Here is a 23,420-nt window from a genome sequence, read left to right as displayed (position 1 = left end):
CCGCGTGGCAGCCCCGTGGCAGACCCCACCCGCAGCCGATTCCGACGCATCCCCCAACAAGCTTGTGCCACGCGGCTACCAGGCAACCCCGGAGGACCGCGATGTTATTTTTGCGGGCAAGCCAAGCACCCCTGGCAACGCTGCCCGGCCTGCTCCGCAACCTGCAAGGGCTGTGGGAAAAAGACGCATTTTGTGGCGGTATGCCAGGCCCGGGCGGTCGCCGCTGTCTCCGGGGGCGAACCGGGGCCGCTGCCATTACCCTCATCGCAGGCCACGTGTGGCCCATGGGCACCGCCATCTTCGATCCCGCGAGCCACGTGCGGACCCCGGGCGCCGCCACCTTGTTCCCCAGAGACCACGTGCAATTCGTGGCCGATGCCGTCTTGCCCACCACCGGCCATGTGCGACCCGTGGGAGCCACCATCTTGGCTGGAGTCTCAAGACCCCGATTCGGATGACCGCCCACCGCCCGAGGAAATCCGTCAGCTTCTGCCACGACTCGCCTCGGTGACTCTGGACCAGTCTCGGCCCCGAACTCTTTCGACCGCTACGACGACTATACTCATCAACGGACACAAGACATCCTGCCTGATCGACTCCGGGAGCACAGAGAGCTTTATACACCCCAACACGGTAGGCGCTGCTCCCTCCCTATACACCCAGTTAACCAGAAAATCTCCCTGGCCTCCGGGTCTTACCCTGTAGAGATCAAGGGGTACTGCATAGATAACCTCAAGGTCCAGGGAAGAGAGTTTAGCAATTTCCGACTCTAAGTCCTCCCTCACCTCTGCGCTGCCACACTCCTGAGATTGGACTTCCAATGTAACCTCCAGAGCTTAACCTTTAAATTCGGCGGCCCAAACCCCCTCTCACTGTCTGCAGTCTCGCGACCCTTAAGGTCGACCGCCTTCCCTGTTTGCAAACCTCACCCCCGATTGCAAACCCGTCGCCACCAGGAGCAGATGGTACAGTGCCCAGGACCGGACCTTCATCAGGTCGGAAGTCCAGCGGTTACTGAAGGAAGGTATTATCGAGGCTAGCAACAGCCCCTGGAGAGCTCAAGTAGTGGTTGTAAAGACCGGGGAGAAGCACAGGATGGTCATAAGAACATAAGAACTAGGAACAGGAGTAGGCCATCTGGTCCCTCGAGCCTGCTCCGCCATTTGATGAGATCATGGCTCATTGATTATAGTCAGACCATCAACAGGTATACGCAGCTCGACGCGTACCTTCTCCCCCGCAAATCTGACTTGGTCAATCAGATTGCACAATACAAGGTCTTTTCCACGGTGGACCTCAAATCTGCCTCCCACCAGCTCCCCATTCGCCCGGGCGACCGCAAGTACACTGCATTCGAAGCAGTTAGGCGGCTCTACCACTTCCTAATGGTTCCCTTCGGTGTCACAAATGGGGTCTCGGTCTTCCAACAGGAGATAGACTGAATGGTTGACCGGTATGGTTTGCGGGCCACGTTTCCATACCTCGACAACGTTACCATCTGCGGCCATGACCAGCAGGACCACGACACCAACCTCGGCAAATTTCTCCATACCGCCAGTCTCCTTAACCTGACCAATGACAAGGAGAAATGTGTATTCTGCACCGATCGTCTAGCCATCCTCGGCTATGTAGTGCACGATGGAGTCATAGACCCCGACTCCGAACGCATGCGCCCCCTCATGGAGTTTCCCCTCCCACACTGCTCCAAGGCCCTGAAATGTTACCTGGGGTTTTTTTCATATTACGCCCAGTGGGTCCCCAATTATGCGGACAAGGCCCACCCACTAATCCAATCCACGGTTTTCCCCCTGTCGGCAGAGGCCCGCCAGGCCTTAGTCGCATAAAGGCAGACATCGCAAAGGCCACGATGCATGCAATCTATGAGTCCCTCCCCTTCCAAGTCGAGAGTGACGCATCCGACGTAGCTCTGGTGGCCACCCTCAACCAAGTGGGCAGGTCGGTGGGTTTCTTCTCCCGTACCCTCCATGCCTCCAAAATCCGCCATTCCTCCATTGAAAAGGAGGCCCAAACCATAGTAGAAGCTGTGCGGCATTGGAGGCATTACCTGGCCGGCAGGAGATTCACGCTCCTCACTGACCAACGGTCGGTAGCTTTCATGTTCGATAATGCACAGCGGGGCAAGATAAAGAACGATAAGATCTTACGGTGGAGGATCGAGACCTCCACCTACAACTACGAGATCTTGTATCGTCCCGGGAAGCTAAACGAGCCTCCTGATGCCCTATCCCGCGGCACATGTGCCAACGCACAAGTGGACCGACTTCGGACCGTTCACGATGACCTCTGCCACCCGGGGGTCACTCGTTTCTTCCTTTTTATCAAAACCCGCAACCTGCCCTACTCCATTGAGGAGGTCAGGACCGTCACCAGGAACTGCCAAATCTGCGCAGAGTCTACAGCGATAGGGGGATCTCCTTCATGAGCGACGTACTGCGTCAATTCCTGCTCAGCAAGGGCATTGCCTCAAGCAGGACGACCAGTTACAAGCCCCGGGGAAACTGGCAGGTGGAGAGGGAGAACGGAACGGTCTGGAAGACCGTCCTACTGGCCCTACGGTCCAGGAATCTCGCAGTCTCCCGCTGGCAGGAGGTCCTCCCCGATGCACTCCACTCCATTCGATCACTACTGTGTACCACGACCAACGAAACACCTCATGAACGTCTCCTTGTCTTCTCTAGGAAGTCCTTCTCCGGGACCTCGCTCCCAACCTGGCTGGCAGTTCTTGGACCCATTCTGCTCCGCAAAGACGTGCGGGCACACAAGTTGGAACCGTTGGTCGAGAGGGTACACCTCCTTCATGCTAACGTTCAGTACCCCGACGGCCGGCAGGATACGGTCTCCCTCCGGGACATGGCGCCCACTGGATCCCCACCCACACCCCCCCTCACCAACCCCACCCACCTTCCCACCGGCACACCCCACAGCTGCCCCCTTCCCAGGGGGATTGGTCCTTCCACTGGTCCCACCCAGGGGTGATGACGCTGAAGACGCCACGCTCCCAGAGTCACGGATGCCCGAGCCGGCGCCTGCATCACCGTCGAGACTGCGACAATCAGAGGACGACCAGGGCCCCCGATCGACTAATAGCTTCATTATGAAATGTACCTGTAAATAAATACCTGTAAATAATTTGTGTGACATGTAAAAAGGCAAAACACTGTACCACCGACGGGTACCGCCATAACCTCCACCACTGTATAACGCGAGACAACCACCCCCTCCGGACTCTTTTTTTTTTTAAACAGGGGGTGAATGTGGTAGTTGGTATTAGGGGTATTACGGTACCTAGGTTGGAGGTACCAGATGCTGTAAGATCATTGGTGTTGGAGGTACCTGATACTGTAAGATCATTGGTGAAGCCTGCCTGCTGGTTCCGCCCAGTAAGGCGGAGTATAAGAGTCTGTGTTTCTCTAGCTGCTGCATTCTGTACCTGCGCTGCTGGGGGGAACATCTAGTTCAATAAAGCCTTCAATTGTCCTATAATCTCACTTCGGGAGTTATTGATCGTGCATCAGGGGCACAACTGATTTAAAAAATCCCAGATATTTCCCAATGATTGAGGGGTCCAGAATGCGAGGCATAAATATAAGGGGAATAAAAAGATATGGAAATTGAGCAGGATGTTAGGACGACTGCTCACCTGCTTCTGTGTTCTAACTTCCACATCACTTGCACTCCCAAAGACGCATTTCCCCCAGAGGTCAGTTTTCCTTCCTCTCAAGTTGGTTTCTGAGCCTTTTCTCCCCTCTTAGGCCTCACTTAGATCTCCCCTCCTAGCATTCACTGAGGGTCTCCACTCCTAGCCCTCATTCACCTCTTATTTACAGCCCAAACTCTCTTTAACATGCCCACTTGCCCTATTTTGGGCATCCAAAATTCTAATATACGCTTTGGGCAGAGCTCCTTTGACTCCTTCGTTTAGAAGCACAACTAGAGTCTATCGTTGCCCAGTATCTCCTCCTCACAGTAAAATTTTAAAGTTACATTTACGAAACTTACCTGGAAATGAAAGATTCCTGCATAATCAGAATCAAAGTTTTGATCCCTGGGAACAACCCTGGACAGAATCTCATTATTCAGGGTCAACGACGCAATGGCAGCCAAGAGCCAGCAGTCACCTGCAATGAAAACCAGGAGGTAACCACAGAGTCACTTTACTTTTACATCCCCCAATCAATGCAAATACATCTGGGTGTTGGTTTTATTTATTTCAAATATTGTCGGTCTCCCTTAGTGGTGCAAAACAAGGAAGGGAAAATTATTTATCTGCCTTTTAGAGAGCTGTCTAAACTGAAGTAGCTGAGTTGAAGGTTGTAGTATTTAACTTCCTCACATCCATAAGGCCATTTTTAATGAACTGGTTGTAAGGGTTTTACTTTTTAAAAAATAAATTGAGAGTACCCAATTCATTTTTCGAATTAAGGGACAATTTAGTGTGACCAATCCACCTACCCTGCACATCTTTGGATTGTGGGGATGAAACCCATTCAAACACGGGGAGAATAGGCAAACTCCACACGGACAGTGACCCAGAGCCGGGATTGAACCCGGGAATCGGCGCCGTGAGGCAGCAGTGCTAACCACTGCACCACCGTGCTGCCCCTGTGAGGATTTTACTATTGTCTGTATAAACAGCATGTAATACATCCGCTGAGCATACAAAGACGGTCTGTCTGAAGGGAGGTGTATACACCAGCATGGCAGTCTTTGATCAGCTCTTCTGCGCCATGTCAAGGTGGCGCCATGTCAAGGTGGGCTTTCCTCCATTTGCTCATAAAAGCAAGAGCAACAATAACATTTCAAAATAATTAATTCAAGGCTTATTCTGCAATTTTGCCCTCTCAATGTGAATCTACCTGCTCAGGGAACACAGTTTGGAGACCAGGCTCTGAAGAGAATCTGTCTCTTAAGTTCATTTTGCACACAGTTTACCCAGCCAGCCTTCGTCTAGTACTTTGGTAGGTGCCATTTGACTGCATCCTTTCCTTTTCTGGGGAACTAGCACAGACCAACTAAATGCCAGGGTGTGGTACCTAATGTGAAAAATCTGTTGTCAGCACGTTTTCTATGGGAAGGTAGCCCAGTAGGGCATCTGGCGGCCTTGGCGGCCCCCACTAATTTTATTAAATATTGTTTGGAGGCTCACATATGGAATAAGGTACCAAGAAACAAAATGTGAGAATAAAATAAAGAGAGAAAGCAGTATTTAGAACCAAGATTCTGGATGTGAATGGTATTTTAATACACTGAAACCACCACCATACCCAATTTCCATTCACATTTCTCCATTCACAGGTTCGCAAATGACAGATGTTGCTGTGTACGCATATGTAGAAAATATTCCAAGGGCTGAGATTTACCATTAGCGGAGGGTTGGAGAAGGGGGAAGGCGCTGTTTTTATAAATGAGACCCAGTGTCATTGAGTACAACAAACAGGATCCAATGTAAACGGAGTGCTGAACTCATTAAAACTGTTCAGAGAAAATCGTTGAGCCAAATGGCACTAAATCACTTCCCTTTCCCACATTTTGGAAACCCTTCAAGAAGGGAACAGAGTCAAAGATTGTCCATTGACAGAGAACATTTGAAGTCGCCCCTTATTTTGGTAACTCAGCATTGCCCAAGCCTAGACTAACTAAAATTCCCAAGTCAACACACAGACATACCTTCACACTGAAAGTTTATGTAGCCACAAATTTTAATAAGATTCTGAACCTTCAATGGTTTCTATTTCATGCATTTGAAAATAAAATCAAAAATCAGTACCTTCACCATTGTAGATAGAGAGAAAAGAAAAGCAATTCCAGGAGAGATGAATGACAGGACCAGGAAATTGGGACAAAATCTGTCTTACAAATCATATAGTCATTGTATCATAATTTGCAGCAGGAAGAGGCGGCCATTTGGCCCATCAGTATCATACCAGCCGGCAAGTAGATATATCTAGCATAGTCCCAATTTCCAGTTCTCAATCCATGGCCTGCAGTTTACGGCACTTTTAATAATTATCTTTATTAGTGTCACAAGTAGGCTTACATTAATACTGCAATGAAGTTACTGTGAAAATCTCCTAGTTGCCACACTCCGGCGCCTGTTCGGGTACACTGAGAGACAATTCAGAATGTCCAATTCACCTAACAAGCACATCTTTCGGGACTTGTGGGAGGAAACCGGAGCTCCCGGAGGAAACCCACGCAGACACGGGGAGAACATGCAGACTCCGCACAGAGAGTGACCCAAGCCGGGAATCGAACTTGGGATCCTGGCGCTGTGAAGCAACAGTGCAAACCACAGTGTTACCGTGCCGCCTAAATGGGATTGAAGGAGTCATGGGAGGAGGATAAGCATGGGCATGGATTAGTTGTGTGAGTGAGCTATTTCCATTCTGTACATTCGATGTGAAACAGTGGTTAGCACTGCTGCCTCACAGTGTCAGGGACCGAGGTTCGATTCCAGCCTTAGCTAACTGTCTGTGTGGAGTGTGCACATTCTCCCAATGTCTGTGTGGGTTTCCTCCGGGTGCTCCAATTTCCTCCCACAGTCCAAAGATGCACAGGGTAGGTGGATTGGCCATGATGAGTGCGTGAGGTTACAGGGTTAGGGCAGGGAGTGGGCAGAGATAGAATGCTCTTTTGGAGGCTCGGTGCAGACTCGATGGGCCGAATGGCCACCATCTGCACTATAGGGATTCTATGGATTCCACTCTATTTGCAAAAAAAAGTGAGATGGTGGCATTGTAGTAATGTCATCGGACTAGAAGTTCAGATGGTCATGTTAATTTTGTGGGGTTATGGGATCAAATACCACCATGACAGCTAGTGGAATTTAAATTAAATTAATAAATCTAGAATTGAAAGCTAATCTCAGTAATGGTGACAATGAAACGATCAACAACTGTCATTAAAAGAAAACACGATTGGGAAGGAAATGTAACTCCACATCCACAGTAACCTGACTTTTAGCAGAACAGACTCGATGGACCGAATGGCCTACTTCTGCCCCCATGTCTTATGGTCCAAATCCCTTAATTGGGGAGGCCGGGTGAATGGGTTCCGAGCAAATCTATTAATACTCCCAACGTCAAGAGGGTGTATCTGGCAGAGTTCCAGGGCTAGAACGCCACCCTTTAAAGTCATCAATGGAACTCACTCAAGGCTATAAAGTACTGAATTCCTAATAACCCTGGATCCCAGAAAAATTAGCTTAATTGGATTACAATATCAATATAAGCCATCACATCATCTACTCTATTGAGTGTAAATGGAAATGATAGATCCAAAGAATTGTGTGTGGATAAGACTTGGATCGGCTCTTAACAACAGAAGCATGAAATAAAGTAATTTGCCTTTGCAAAGAGGTTACTCACATTCTCTTTTGTCTGTACCTGGTCAAACCTGCTTTGTCATTCACCTGCTTCATGATTTATACTCTACAGACCTACCCAGATCAAATTACTTAAATCCATAGCTGTGTTTATATAAGGTGAGGCAGTGTGTCAGATGATTGCTAAAAATAAAATGCTGAAAATGCACAGCTAAATGAATGAATGAGAAAAGCAGGTTAGCATTTTGGTTCCAAACCCGTTCACCAGATCTTAACTTTTTATTTTCTTCTTTCAGATCAGGCTTACTCATCTATTTATTGTTTTTATTCTATGTCGGTAAGCGGAACTGCTTTTTGGCTGTCTGTGGTCTTCGACATCCCTGTGAACGCCATTAACACGAGGATTTTAAAAGAATGACTGATGTGAACAGACTTTGTTCCTTTGGACTCGTGTGGGTCGATGGGCAGCAAGGCCCCACCAGTGGCTCGGGTCCATTGACATTTCTTTCACTTCGGAACAAGTGATATCCCGTTCTTGAGTGTTCTCCTCAAACGTACTTCACCAGGCCTACTTTGGCTGGCCCAGTCTTCTTTTTCCACCTGCTGGTGTCCATTCTACTGTCACCCTGGCAGGGCATATGTCCAAGGGGCGAAATACATGCCTAGCCAGTCTCAGTCATCTCTCTATCATGATATCCTGCAAGTCCTTCTGATCAGATCTCTGTAGCACTCCTTCACTGGTAATGTTGTCTCTCCATGTGATGCCCAGGATCTTACATGGACACCATTAGTGAAAGATGTCCAAATTACTAGATACCTTCCATGTCTCGGTCCCATAGATTGCAGTTGATCCACGATGGACATACAGAGTTACAGCATTGGATGCCCAGACCATGTAATAATAATAATGATCTTTATTGTCACAAGTAGACTTACATTAACACTGTAATGTAAAATGGTTGTACATCAATTTACTGCAATATCAATCAAAGCAAATAAACCGTATGCACGTTCCTGCAAATACGTCATGAACCAGGTGGCATCTCGAAAAAGATAAAAATGACTGAAGGGAAAACTTTCACCACACGGCGGAAACTGGACAAATGACTGGCACGCAAACATCCCCAACAGATTCCATCGCCATCTATTTAAACCTGCTGTTCTGTGCAGGCAGCTAGGGTACTCACATGAAACCTGTGTGTCATAATATGCACCCATGCACATCATGAGGTAAAAGCAGGCAGTGACAGACACCCAGGTGAGCCAATCAACGTACAGAACAGAACACGACCAATCACCAGACAGAACACCAGAGGGGGGCTTCCAACTATAAAACACACGAGGCCTCTTTCCACTGGTGACAACTGTAGTGACAGTCAGGGTGTACAAATCATTCAACACCTTCTACACGTGGATCAGAGCTAGCCTGGTCTAGATAGTTAATGTTAGTTTACTTAGAGTAGTAGAGAGTCAACCCACAGGCAGCTGTGTGCTTCGTTTCTGAAGTTCAATAAATCTTATTGAACCAACGCCTACGTTTGGTGTATGCTTGATCATTTAACTGCATCGTGTTGCAGTTTGTGTTATCCCAGGGCGAATAACACGTCACTGTGGTTCCTTCTTTAACTATGCAGATTGGGATCTGATGACATACAATTTTAAAAGTTCCCTGGACGAAGGAGCCATTGTGACTTTCTCGCCGAGTGAAGATTGCAGGAAAACGTTCCAGGGATAAAAGAGGGCTAAACAGACACAGCTTTGAATGTTTTCAATGTGGGGCCAGTAACAGTAGGTCCAAACTGGGCTCCTTAAAAGAGGTTTACCCTTGACATTCCACAGGACGTTTTGAAACCGCCCCCTCTTCCCGAGACATAATCTGTTGCGGCAATCAGTCCTTTGGTGCCAACCAAGTTGGGGAGCCAGCTTCCTGCTGGCATGTGGGGATGCTGACGAGCTACAATTGCCCGAGTCTCATGTTGCCAAGGTCAGTGCTGTTGGCACTCGCTTCATCAGGTTGGCGATGCGCACGATGGCCTCGGGGACTGGTTAAGATCAACTAAAGTTAAATTTTAATTCAGTTTACAAAATCACAGAATACTAGTGTAGAAGAGACCTTTTGACCCATCGAGTCTGCACCGACATATGTAAGGCCCTGACCTGCCCACCTAACCCACTTGCCAGCACTTGGCCCATTGCCTTGAAAGTTAGGGCGTGCCAAGTACTCATCCAGGATTTTTTAAAGGATGTGAGGCTAGAATTTTCCAGCTCCCCCTTGCCCCGAAGAACCGGAAAAACCTGCCCTTTGATTACCTCCCACTGGTTATTGGTACGTTTTACTTTGTAAATACCCTGATTACTGTGATTGATTTATTTCTAATCTCTTCAGAAAGAGATTAATAGACAGACACCTTCCTTAGATTTTTTTGAATCCTCTGCAGCTTCTTCAACTCAAACCTAATATCAAATTCAAACATATTTTGGTCATTACTCCCAAGATCTTTTATTGTCATATTATTATCAATTGTGGCGTTTCATTCATTATTAATCTTCATTATTGTCACAGGTTGGCTTACATTAGCACTGCAATGACGTTACTGTGAAAATCGGCGCCTGTTCGGATACACAGAGGGAGAATGTCCAAATTACCTAACAACACGTCTTTCGGGACTTGTGGGAGGAAACCGGAGCACCCGGAGGAAACCCACGCAGACATGGGGAGAACATGCAGACTCCACACAGACGGTGACCCAAACCGGGAATCGAACCTGGGACCCTGGCATTGTGTAGCAACAGTGCTAACCGGTATGGTCTGTTACCTACTCTGTACTAAATTTCTCAGCAATATATTGTTCTATTAAACTCCTGAATACATTTTTAGACGTTTGTCGCCTTTACTGCTTGAACGGGTCTATTCCTCCCAGTTAATACAATTGAAACCTCCCATTATAATCACTGCTTATGCTAAGCCCTTTCCCATTGTCTTTATTCATACAACCACCTCATCATATCATCACTGGTGGAGAGACAACACCCATCAGAGCCTTGCATTTTTTGCTGTCCCTTAAATTTTGCTCCTTGAACATCCTGATTGAAATCCCTACTTTCGACAGCTGTAATTGTGTCTATTATTAATATTGCTACACCCTTCAATTTCTCATCCCCCAAGTTAAATGAAGTCCTTCCCCACTCCCCTATTTACCTTGGTCAACGGCCATCTCTTTGGTACAGTGTCCCTTGGCCACAGAAGCATTTAATCAGGTAGGAAATTGGCGGATAGGAACTCCACAGCCTTCCCACTCCACCTCGATTAAGTGGATAGTAGAAAGGCCAAGGGAGGGCTTCCTGCCCTGTTTCCAATTGAGGCCTTCAAGTGGGCAATTAATGCCCACTTAAGGCCACATTGCACCACTTAGCATGAGCTTAAGAGATAGTGGGTGAGATGGCAGGTGAGATAATGGATGAGGGTGGCGGGGGGGAAAAAAACGTTTTCAGGGGGCAAATGCACACTCATAGGAGAAGATCTTGTGTAGATTGTTGAAAAGCAGGAGAAGTGACGTGGCAGACTTACCAAAGAAGGAAACTATCAACATCTGCTGAACTGGGCTGGCCATATAAATACTCTGGCTACAAGAGTAGATCAGAGGCTGTTACGAGAGGGAGATATTAGAAATTGAGTCCAGAAACGGGATTGAAGATATAGTAGGCAAATTAGGGGTTAAACAGACTGAGGGAAAAACTGCTAGCACGGAGTCAGAGGGAGACACCCATACCTGGCCTGAGGTACATCGTCTAATTCAGACTTAAACTCATTAGTGGGAATATGCAGGATGCCTCTGTTCAGCTGGGGTGATTCACTCGAGATCCCTTGTCCTTCGGGGCACTCTTGTTTGACCAGTCATTACAGAGTCTGATGGCTTCTTTTGTCTGTAAATGTGAGGTTAGTGGCATATCAATAGTATGGCTCTGTTCTTTTGTATAAACGGGAGTGGGAAATTAAACAGCCATGATAATGAAAATGGGTTCAAGTCTGGACACCCCAGGGGAGAACCTTTGGGCAGAGCTTAGAGAGAGAGGGAAAGAATCCTGTTTGTACAGGTGGGGAGAAGGATTTGTAAAGCTACTGAAAGAGGTCATGGAAAACGGCCCCAGAGACAGGTTTTGAAAAAGGGTTCTGAAGGAACTTAGCAGAAAAATTGCTTCATAAATGCAAGTACCACCTTTGCCTACCTATGTAAGTGGAATGAGAGCTGTATGTTCCTTAGAAGTGCTGTTTAATGGGAACTCGTGTGATAGGGTTAAGAAACCGCATGTAATATGTTATTGTTCGGGTTGAAGTTTAAATATTGTTTTTCTTTTGTTTTAATAAAGTTTGTTTATAAAATAACCAAGCCCTATTTCTTATGTTATCTCTCCTGGAACGAATCAATCTTTCTGCACTCCCTTAAAACTTTAAACGTTATGGTTCTGATCCAGTATCGTAACTACTGTTGAGAGCTGACCAGACATCCGTAACAGAGGTGAGTAACTCACCTCTTGACTCCAAACGTCGGTCCACCATTTGCAAGGTACTGGTACAAGTCAGAGGTATGATGGAATATTCTCCACTTGCCTAGATGAGTGCAGCTCCAACAACATCCATGACACTCAACACCATCCAGGATAAAGCAGTCCGCTTGATTCCACAACATTCACTCTGTCCACCAACGATGCACAGTGGCAGCAGTGTGTATCATCTACAAGATGCACTGCAGGAACTCACCTTCCAAACCTGTGACCACTACCATCTAGAAGGACAAGGACAGCATACAGATGGGAACACCACCACCTGGACATTCCCTCCCAAGCCACTCACCATCCTGACTTGGAAATATAATGTTGTTCCTCCAATGCCACTGGGTAAAAATCCTGGAACTCCCTCCCTAACAGCTCTGTGGACATACCTACACCATGTGGACTGTAGCGGTTTAAGAAGGTAGCTCAGCGCCACCTTCTTGAGGGCAATTAGGGATGGGCAACAAATGCCAATCTAGCCAGCGTTGCCCACACCCCATAAGCAAATTTTCAAAAAATGAGGGAGTGGGGGAGCAGAAATCACGGTTGCTGTAGAAGCTACTGAAGAATGCAGGATATAGGCTGGTGTTAGATTACATCGTGGTTTGAACCAGGATATAGGATTGAAAGCTTTCACAGGTATAGGGAGAGACAAGGCTGCAGAAGCTATCAAGGTTAAAAAAAGCACAAATTTCCTGTTTTTATTCTTATTGATCCTCTGTTTAATTTTGCAGGTGATAAACTGAGAAGGGGGGAAATTACCAAATAATGTTAGGACGTGATACCAGGAGAGTCTTCTTCATGCAGAGTGTTCAACCATTTGAGATGGGCGAAGGAGGCAAAAACTCTGCAATCATTTATAACAACCATCGGGGGCAGGGGATACAGAGAGAAAATGAGGCGAGAGCTCTTCCGATAGTAATTTTTTTTAAATGCTGGAAAAACCCAGCAGGTCAGGCGGCCTCTGTGAAGAGAAACAGGTGAAAGGCCTTCGACCTGAAACATCAACTCCGCTTCCCTCCCCAGATACTTCCTGATCTATTGGGATTTTCCAGAATTTCTTGGTGTTATTTTGCAGTATTTTACTTTTGCTAAAATTGTTCCCAAGAGCCAAATGGCCTTTTTCATCTGGGATACTTTGTAGCATGGATATTGAATAACAAGCATTCATCACCAGATTTACAGTACTCAAATTCTTCAAGCCTCACATTACCACACACATAAAGCGGCTTGTTGGAAAATTAAACAACACAGTTCCAGTGATTTTCCATCCGCCAATTTCTAATTGATGGAACATCCCGATCAGTACATTAGCAATTTGCTGCTGTGCTGCTCGACCGATGCAATGCCCTGCCGGCAGCGCTGAAGCTTGGAAATTCTACCCCCCTATTTAAATTGGGCAGGAGGAGGGGGCCATTATTTTTCAGTGTGTGCCTGGCCCTCAACCAGCTTTTCAAACCGTATGCCATCTCAGGACTGCCTTCTGTTGTTCAGCACAGAAGAGGAGAGCTTCTCAAAATTTCTTCAAAATTCACATTCCACAATTGGGAAAGATTCGATTTGAAACACACACCATCCTGACCAAACTTTCAGCCCTTTCGGCTCTGGTTCGCCGCAGTTGTTCATTCTGCCTCATCACGTAGGCAGCTCTCAGAATCTGGTTGATGGCTACTCTTCCTGATGGCTACGAGACGAGGATGTCCTGCTCTCTCTCTCTTACTTCACAAGTGAGAAAAACCCCTCCCAATTGTGGACCAATCAGCTGGTCACACCTTGTTTCGTTACCTTGATTACCTACCTTGGCTACGTAACCCAGTGTCATCGGAGTCAGGTTACAGTTTGCATTAACATCCGACTTCAGCTGCATTTGTTGCTGCAAAGAAAAAGGGACGAGCCCAGTGACGCAAGAACAGGAGAAGCACGAATGCCAATGGTGAACAAGCTTGCTCTCGCTGATTTAAACTGAGTGTCAAGACCTGATCACCGAATAGCATGAACTTACCAATCCGGACGGAACAAGGAGGGCAAGGATATGAGGAGGTTCCAGAGACATTTTTGCGCTGGCTTCAAAATCTAGGAGTGCTGCATTGCTCATAGGTCTCCTTGTTGAAGCACATGGCAGGCCCGATTTTAATCTCTTTGAAGGGTAGCACCTGGGGATTACCACCCTGGGGATCACCATTGTCCAGAAACTGGACTGGACCAGCCATATAAATACTGTAGCTACAAAAGCAGGTCAGAGGGACTGCAGCAAGTAACTCATCTTCGGACTCCCAAAAGCCTGTCCACCATCGACAAGGCACAAGTCAGGACTGTGATGGAATACTCTCCACGTGCCTGGAAGAGTGCAGCTCCAGCCAAACAAGAACATCCACTCCTCCACTGGTGCAGCAACTCACTAAGGCTCTGGTAGCACAGTGGTTAGCACAGTGTTGCTGCACAGCGCCAGGTCACGGTCTGTGCGGTGTCTGCACGTTCTTCCTGTGTCTGTGTGGGTTTCCTCCGGCCACTCCAGTTTCCTCCCACAAGTCCCGAAGGACATGCTGGATATTCTGAATTCTCCCTCTGTGTACCCGAACAGGCGCTGGAATGTGGCGAATAGGGGCTTTTCACAGTAACTTCATTGCAGTGTTGATGCACGATCAATTACTATTAAAACGAGGTAGTAACATAACTGAAGGCTTTAACAGACTAGAACTGTTCCCCAGCAGCTTCGGTACAGAATGAGGGCTGCTGGGACGGAACCGGTTCTTATACCCCGCCTGTCAGGGCGGGGCTACATACAAAACAGCCAATGGTAAACTCCTAGGTTTAACCAATGGTCTTCAGCCTCTCGGGTACCGCAATACCTGATAACACCACATTCACCCCCTGTTAAAAAAGAGTCTGGCAGGGGTGGTGGCCAGTGGTTACAATTGCATTTAACAAGGTATGATCAGATATGGGGGTATTGTGATACCTCCTTACAGGGTTGTAGAGAATATTTACAATCATGGAAGTTTATTTACAGTTACAGATCTATTATACTGAAGCAATCAGTCGGTCGGGTGGCCTGGTCGTCCTCCTGGATTGTCTGAGCGTCGGGGGTGATTCCGGTGGGGGTCCGGGCGCCTGCGACTCCGGGAGCATGGCTTTGGCCTCCATGGCAGCTTTGTCACCCCTAGACGGCGCTGGTGGGGCAAACGGTTGACAAGAGAGGGGGGTGCCTGTAGGGGGTGTCGGTGGGTGGGAGGGCCTAGGCAGGGGCGGCAGGAGGATTGACCCTCCTGTGAGGTGCTGTGGAGGGGGGGGGGGGGGGTTTGGGTGCGCGTGGGATTCCGGCGTGCGCCAGGTCCCATAGGGAGACCGTATCTTGCCGGCCGTCAGGGAACGCCATGTAGGCGTACTGGGAGTTAGCGTGCAGCAGGTGGACCCTCTCGACCAACGGGTCTGACTTGTACGCCCGCACGTGTTTTCGGAGCAGGTTGGGTCCGGGTGTTGTCACGTCGGGAGCAAGGTCCCGGAGGAGGATTTCCTGGGGAATGCCAGGAGACGTTCATGAGGTGTCTGGTTGGTAGTTGTACAGAGCAGTGACAGGATGGCGTGGAGGACTTCTTGCCAGCGGGAGACTGGGAGGGCCCTGGACTGTAGGGCCAGTAGGACGGTCTTCCAGACTGTTCCGTTCTCCCTCTCTACCTGCCCATTTCCCCGGGGGTTGTAACTGGTCGTCCTGCTTGAGGCGATGCCCCTGTTGAGCAGGAATTGGCGCAGTTCGTCGCTCATAAAGGAGGACCCCCTATCACTGTGTATGTACGCGGGGAAACCGAACAGTGTAAAGATAACCTGGAGGGCCTTGATGATGGTGGTTGCGGTCATGTCGGGGCAGGGGATCGCGAATGGGAACCGGGAGTACTCGTCAATCACGTTCAGGAAATACGTGTTGCGGTCGGTGAAGGGGAGGGGGCCTTTGAAGTCCATGCTGAGGCGTTCAAAGGGACAGGAAGCCTTTATCAGGTGCGGTACCTCTGGCCGGTAGAAGTGCGATTTGCACTCTGCGCAGATTTGGCAGTCCCTGGTGACTGTCCTGACCTCCTCGATGGAGTAAGGCAGGTTGCGGGTCTTGATAAAATGGAAAAAGCGAGTGACCCCTATCCTCCACCGCAAGATCTTGTCGTTTTTTATCTTGCCCTGCTGTGCATTATCAAACATGAACGCCACCGACCGTTGGTCCGTGAGGAGAGTGAATCTCCTGCCGGCCAGGTAATGCCTCCAATGTCGCACAGCTTCTACTATGACCTGGGCCTCCTTTTCGACTGAGAGGTGGCGAATTTCGGAAGAATGGAGGGTACGGGAGAAGAAGGCCACGGGTCTGCCTGCTTGGTTGAGGGTGGCCGCCAGAGCTACGCGGACGCGCCGCTCTCAACCTGGAAGGGGAGGGACTCATCGATGGCGGGTATTGTGGCCTTTGCAATGTCTGCTTTGATGCGGCTGAAGGCCTGGCGGTCCTCCATCGACAGGTGGAAGGTTGTGGACTGGATTAGGGGATGGGCTTTGTCTGCGTAGTTAGGGACCCGCTGGGCGTAATAACTGAAAATCCCGAGGCAGCGCTTCAGGGCCTTGGGGCAGTGAGGGAGGGGGAACTCCATAAGGGGGCGCATGCGTTCAGGGTCGGGGCCTATAACTCCATTTCGCACTACGTAGCCGAGAATGGCTAGGCGGTCGGTGCTAAACACGCATTTATCCTTATTTTACGTTAAGTTAAGGATTTTAGCGGTCTGGAGAAATTTTCAGAGGTTAGTGTCGTGGTCCTGCTGGTCATGGCCGCAGATGGTGACGTTATCAAGATACGGAAATGTTGCGCGCAAGCCGTACCGGACAACCATTCGGTCCATCTCGCATTGGAAGACCGAGACCCCGTTAGTGACACCAAAGGAAACCCTTAAAAAAATGATAGAGCCGCCCATCTGCTTCGAAGGCAGTGTACTTGCGGTCACTAGTATGGAGGGGTAGTTGATGGTAGGCGACTTGAGATCCACCGTGGAGAAGACCTTATGTTGCACGATCCTGTTTACCAGGTCGGATATGCGGGGGAGAGGGTACGCGTCCAGCTGCGTAAACCTGTTGATGGTCTGGCTGTAGTCAATGACCATCCTATGTTTCTCCCCGGTCTTTAGCACCACTACTTGAGCTCTCCAGGGACTGTTGCTCGCTTCAATGACCCCTTCCCTCAGTAGCCGTTGGACCTCTGACCTAATGAAGGTCCGGTCCTGGGCACTGTACCGTCTGCTCCTGGTGGCGATGGGTTTGCAATCCGGGGTGAGGTTCGCAAACAGGGAAGGCGGGTGGACCTCAAGGGTCGCGAGGCCGCAGACAGTAAGGGGGGGTATGGGGCCGCCGAATTTGAAGGTCAGGCTTTGCAAGTTACATTGGAAATCTAACCCCAGGAGCGCAGCCGCGCAGAGGTGCGGCAGGACATAAAGGCGGAAATTGTTGAATTTCCTGCCTTGCACCGTGAGGTTTGCTAGGCAGAACCCCTTTATCTGCACTGAGTGTGAACCAGAGGCCAGGGAGATTCTTTGGTTTACAAGGTGGGTAACAGGTGAACAGCGCCTTACCGTGTCAGGGTGTATAAAGCTCTCCGTGCTTCCAGAGTCGATCAGGCAGGACATCTCGTGGCCGTTGATGAAGACCGTCGTCGTTGCTGTTGAGAGTGTCCGAGGTCGATTTTGGTCCAGAGTCACCGAGGCCAGATGAAGTAGTTGCGGGTTTTGATCGGGCAGCGTGTAGTTGGCCGTGCTGGGGTCCTGGGGCCCCATCCAAGATGGCGTCTCCCATGGGTCGCACATGGTGGTCGGGGAGGGACAAAATGGTGGCACCCATCCGCCAGCGTGGTGTCCGAGGAACAAGATAGCCGCCTCCGTGGGCCGCACGTGGCCCTAGGATAGGGGGGTGGCGGTGAATGCTGGCCGCCTGGGGCCCGAAGAGAAGATTGCTGCGGCGGTCCGGAGTGGCCGCTGGAGACCGCGGCCACCGCTCGTGCCTGGCAGACCCCCACAAAATGGCCCTTCTTGCCACACTCTTTGCAGGTGGAGATGCAGGCCGGGCAGCGCTGGCGGGGGTGCTTTGCCTGCCCGCAGAAGAAACAGCGGAGCCCGACGGAGTTAGTGGGCTGCCTTACAGCGCAGGCCTGCGGGGACACGGGGAAAGTCTGTGGGGCTGCCGCTGCGGGATTAGCGGGCCGTCTTACAGCGCAGGCCTGCGGAGACACGGGGAAAGTCTGTGGGGCTGCCGCTGCGGGATGCCACGCTGCCCAGGGGGCCACCGCGCGGTCGGGCTCATAGGATTGCGCATTTCTGGAGGCAACGTCCATGGACCCTGCCAGGGCCTGTGCCTCTCTAAGTCCCAGGGTGTCTTTTTCTAAGAGCCGCTGGCGGATATCTGAGGAGCTCATACCTGCTACGAAGGCATCACGGATTAGGAGTTCTGTGTGCTCGCTCCCTGAAACTTGTGGGCAGCCACAGTTTCTGCCCAGCACCAGTAGCGTGCAGTAGAACTCCTCCAACAATTCCCCGGGGCTTTGCCGTCTTGTTGCAAGCAGGTGACGTGTGTAGACCTGATTTACAGGATGGATCGCTGCATCAAAGTCCTCCGCCTCCTCGATGAGGGTGTAGATCCCAGGGCTTACCCTGGAATGCAGGAAATACAGTTTCTACTCCCCTGAGTGTGTGCCTCCGGCCGTCTCAAGGTAGCCTTTAAAGCACGCCAGCCAGTGCTTGAAGATCGCCGCCAAGTTCTCCACGTGGGGGCTGAGTTGCAGACACTCCGGCTTGATTCGGAGATCCATCCTTTCAGCTTAAGTAGTAGTCTATTAAATTGATGCACGATCAATTACTATCAAAACGAGATAGTAACATAGCTGAAGGCTTTGGTACAGAATGAGGGCTGCTGGGACGGCACCGGTTCTTATACCCCACCTGTCAGGGCGGAGCTACATACAAAACAGCCAATGGTAAACTCCGAGGTTTAACCAATGGTCTTCAGCCTCTCGGGTACTGCGATACCTGATAATACCACAAGTGTTAATGTAAATATCCTTGTGACACTAATAAAGGTTATTATTATTATGTGGACACACTAAGAGGCAGAAAGGTTTGGACACCATGCCACCAAAAAAGACAGTGGAGGCACAGATTACAGAGTTTGTCGCCATGCATTATTGTGTGAATTGTAAAGGATGGTACACTTACTTATTCCATGATGAAATCAGAAGTTAAAACTTTTCATTTGACTCTTTTTTAAAAAGTGTGACTTAAATAAACAAAAACAGAAAATGCTGGAAATACTCAGCAAATCAGGCATCATAGAATATAGAACGATACAGCGCAGTACAGGCCCTTCGGCCCACGATGTTGCACCGAAACAAAAGCCATCTAACCTACACTATGCCATTATCATCCATATGCTTATCCAATAAACATTTAAATGCCCTCAATGTTGGCGAGTTCACTACTGTTGCAGGTAGGGCATTCCACGGCCTCACCACTCTTTGCGTAAAGAACCTACCTCTGACCTCTGTCCTATATCTATTACCCCTCAGTTTAAAGCTATGTCCCCTCGTGCCAGCCATTTCCATCCGCGGGAGAAGGCTCTCACTGTCCACCCTATCAAACCCCCTGATCATTTTGTATGCATCTGGGGAAAGAGTTAACATTTCAGGTCAATGACCTCTCGTCAGAATAGTTCTGAATCAACCTGAAATGTTAACTCTGTTTTTCTCTCTCTCCGATATTGCCAGACCTGCTGTATTACCTACTGCCAGACCAGCATTCTCTGTTTTTACTTCAAATTTCCAGCATCCGTGGTATTTTGCCCTTGTATTTGTAGCTTAAATAAAGTTTGTAAAGGCACACACTTGATGGCACACATTTTTTTAATGAGTGATTTGGGGGCACTTTGAATGTGAAGTTAATGTTTGAGAAGCACTGTCCATTTTACCATTTCCCTAGTATCGCAGGCAGACTGCGTTATCAATGCACACGTTACAAGTGACGGGACTGGTACATTAATAGATATTAGGCAAGGTTTTCCACGCAGCCTGCCCGCCATTAACCGGCGGAGGGATCTTCTGGTCCCGCCGTTGTCAAAGGGGTTTCCCGCTGAATGTACCCCTCAATGCTGGCAACCCCGTGGTGCGGGGCGCGCCATCAGCTGGAATGGAAGATACCGCCAGCATGGAACACCCAGAAAATTCCAACCATAGTTTTTATTTACAGTACTGACAAATGCGGCTGATTGCTCAGGAATAAAGGTGCCAGCCTGGAAAAGAAGGAAACATGGAAGATCTTGCTTGCAATAACATTCCGGAGTGGGAGATTTGGCATTCTGTTAAAATGGAAGAACATCGAGGGCGGCACAGTGGTGCCTCAGGGCGCCGAGGACCCAGGTCCGATCCCGGCCCAGGGTCATTGTCCGTGTGAAGTTTGCACATTCTCTCCGTGTTTGCGTGGATCTCACCCCCACATCCCAAAGATGTGCAGAGTAGGTGGATTGGTCATGCTAAATTGCCCCTTAATTGGAAAAACAATTAATTGGGCTCTCTAAATTTTTTTTTTTTTAAAGTGGAAGAATATCGCATAAAGGTCTGGAACTCAAAAGTTAAAACATATGGGTCACCTCGTCATCCGAAACAACTCCCTTCAGGCCCTTGGCATGTCTCAGGCATGGATGCTCCACTCATTTTATCTGATGACAGAAATCATCGAGAGGTACAACTTTGTAAATTGTACTTCTCAAATGACAGCTGCAGAAGCACGCATTAAAGATGAGCCAGGACTCAAATTTTAAACTGTGCTAGAAAAAACAAATTGGCAACAGAATGCAATATAATTAGGTTTCGGACCTGGTGCAATGTAGTTTTCACTTTCAGGGCTTATATTCAAATCCAGCCCAGAAAGGTGATATAAACGGATGACGCGGTAGCACAGTGAGTAGTACTGTTGCTTCACAGCACCAGGGTTCCAGGTTCGATTCCCGGCTTTGGTCACTGTCTGTGTGGAGTCTGCACGTTCTCCCTGTATCTGTGTGACTTTCCTCCGGGTGCTCCGGTTTCCTTCCACAAGTCCCGAAAGACGTAGTCGTTGGGTGAATTGGACAGATGCTGGAGTATGGCGACTAGGGGATTTTCACAGTAACTTCATTGCAGTATTAATGTAAGCCTACTTGTGACACTAATAAAGATTATTATTATTGGGGGAAAAACTGTACCTTACATAGAATACACAAGATAGTAAGTAATTCCTATTGAACCTGAGTTTAGGTGAGTGACTGAGTTCGGGTGAGTGGCGAGAGAGGGCTGTGTTTTGTTGGTGTTCGGGTTTATCCTTGAGGTTCTAGAAAGAAATTTTTTAAAAATGTATATTTAAATTAATTAACTAGTTGAATATGGCTGGACAGGTGATGTGCTGTTGCTGTATGATGATGGAACTGGTGGATCCCATTGAGACCGTCAGTGACCACATCTGCAGCAAGTGTTGGCTGCTCGAGGAATTTCGGCTCAGAACTGATGAGCTGGAGACCGTAGCTGCACACACTGCGGCACATCTGGGAGGGGGGACATTACCTGGACACTTTGTCTCAGGAGGCAGTCACACCCGATAGAATAAGTTCTGTTAATTCGGACAGTGGTCAGGGGCAGAGTGGTGTGACTGCAAGGGAGGCAGGTAGGGGGATCCTGAGTTTAGGAGTTGAGGAGCCTCAGCCCTTGACCTTGTCCAACAGGTATGAGGTACTTGCTCCCTGTGTGGATGAGGAAGAGGGCTGTAGGGAGGATGCGTTGACTGACCACTGCACCGTGGTACAGGAAGCCATTCAAGAGGAGGGAGCAAAAAGACAAGTGGTAGTTGTAGGGGATTCTATAATTAGGGGGATTGATGGCATCCTTTCTAAGCCAGATCCAGAGTCCCGCACGGTATGTTGCCTGCCCGGTGCCAGGGTGAGGGACATCTCTGATCGGCTTGAAAGGATTTTGGAGAGGGAGGGGGAGGATCCAGTTGTTGTGGTCTACGTTGGGACTAACAACATAGGTAAGACTAGGAAAGAGGACCTGTTTGGGGATTATCAAACACTAGGGACTAAATTAAAGAGCAGGTCCTCCGGGGTTATAATCTCTGGATTACTACCCAAGCCACGTGCCAATTGGCACAGGGTTGAGAAAATTAGAGAAGTTAACACGTGGCTAAAGGAGTGGTGCGGGAAAGAGGGATTCCATTTCATGGGGCATTGGCATCAGTACTGGGGCAGGAGGGACCTGTACCGTTGGGACGGTCTTCACCTGAACCATTCTGGGACCAGTGTTCTAGCGAATAGGATAAATAGGTTGGTCACAAGGACTTTAAACTAGCAAGTTGGGGGGTAGGGAAGTGTAAAGCTATGGACAGTATAATGGTTAATGGAGATCAAGGCAGCAGGTTACGTGACAGGTTATTATGTAGAGATATGGGTTCAAAGGCAAGGAAAATTAGGAGAAAGGGTAAGAGTAAAAATAAATTGCGAAAAGTTACTGATCAAGGTGCTAGGATTCATAACAAAGACATAAAAAACAGCATAAGTGTACTTTACCTGAATGCTCGTAGTATACGAAATAAGGTAAATGGTTGATGGCGCAAATCATCGTGAATGACTATGATTTAGTGGCCATTACTGAAACATGGTTAAAAGATGGTCACGACTGGGAGTTAAATATCCAAGGGTATCAGACTATATGAAAGGATAGAATGGACGGTAAGGGCGGTGGTGTAGCTTTTTTGTTTAAGGATGGCATCCGGGCAATAGTAAGGGATAATATTGGTGCTATGGTGGACAAGGTTGAATCAATTTGGGTGGAAATCAGGAATAGTAAGGCGAAAAGGTCACTGATAGTAGTCTATAGGCCACCAAATAGTAACAGGATGGTAGGGCAGGCAATAAGCAAAGAAATAACGGATGCATGTAGAAATGGTACAGCGGTTATCATGGGAGATTTTAATCTGCATATCGATTGGTTTAACCAGGTTGGTAAAGGCAGCCTTGAGGAGTTTATAGAATGTGCCCGGGATAATTTCCTGGAACAGTATGTAATGGAACCTACAAGGGAACAAGCGGTCCTAGATCTGGTCCTGTGTAATGAGGCAGGATTGATTAATGATCTCATAGTTCAAGATTCTCTTGGAAGGAGCGACCACAATATGGTGGAATTTAAAATACAGTTGGAGGATGACAAGATAAAATCTTTGTGCTTAAACAAAGGCGATTACAATGGGATGAGAGAAAAGCTAGCTAAGGTAGACTGGGAGCAAAGACTTCATGGTGAAGCAGTTGAGGAACAGTGGAGAACCTTCCGAGCGATCTTTCACAGTGTTCAGAAAAGGTTCATACCGACAAAAAAGAAAGACGGTAGAAAGGGGAAAAATCGACCGTGGATATCTAAGGAGGTGAGGGAGAGTATCAAATTGAAGGAAAAAACATACAAAGTGGCAAAAATTAGTGGGAGACTAGAGGACTGGGAAGT

At 48.6% G+C, this 23,420-nt stretch overlaps 1 protein-coding gene across 1 annotated transcript in view; it reads right to left on the bottom strand.

Annotated features, from left to right (window-relative positions):
- LOC140426477 (calpain-2 catalytic subunit-like) overlaps positions 1-23,420 on the bottom strand; it is a 115,994-nt gene that overhangs the window by 70,906 nt on the left and 21,668 nt on the right. The window contains exon 3 of the mRNA XM_072511298.1: positions 4,021-4,139. Coding sequence (XP_072367399.1) covers positions 4,021-4,139 — 119 coding nt within the window. The remainder of the gene's footprint in view (positions 1-4,020; positions 4,140-23,420) is intronic.

Source organism: Scyliorhinus torazame, chromosome 1, assembly GCF_047496885.1.
Source record: "Scyliorhinus torazame isolate Kashiwa2021f chromosome 1, sScyTor2.1, whole genome shotgun sequence".
In the NCBI taxonomy this organism is placed as follows: domain Eukaryota; kingdom Metazoa; phylum Chordata; class Chondrichthyes; order Carcharhiniformes; family Scyliorhinidae; genus Scyliorhinus; species Scyliorhinus torazame.
This window is presented reverse-complemented; position numbering and strand designations above follow the sequence as displayed.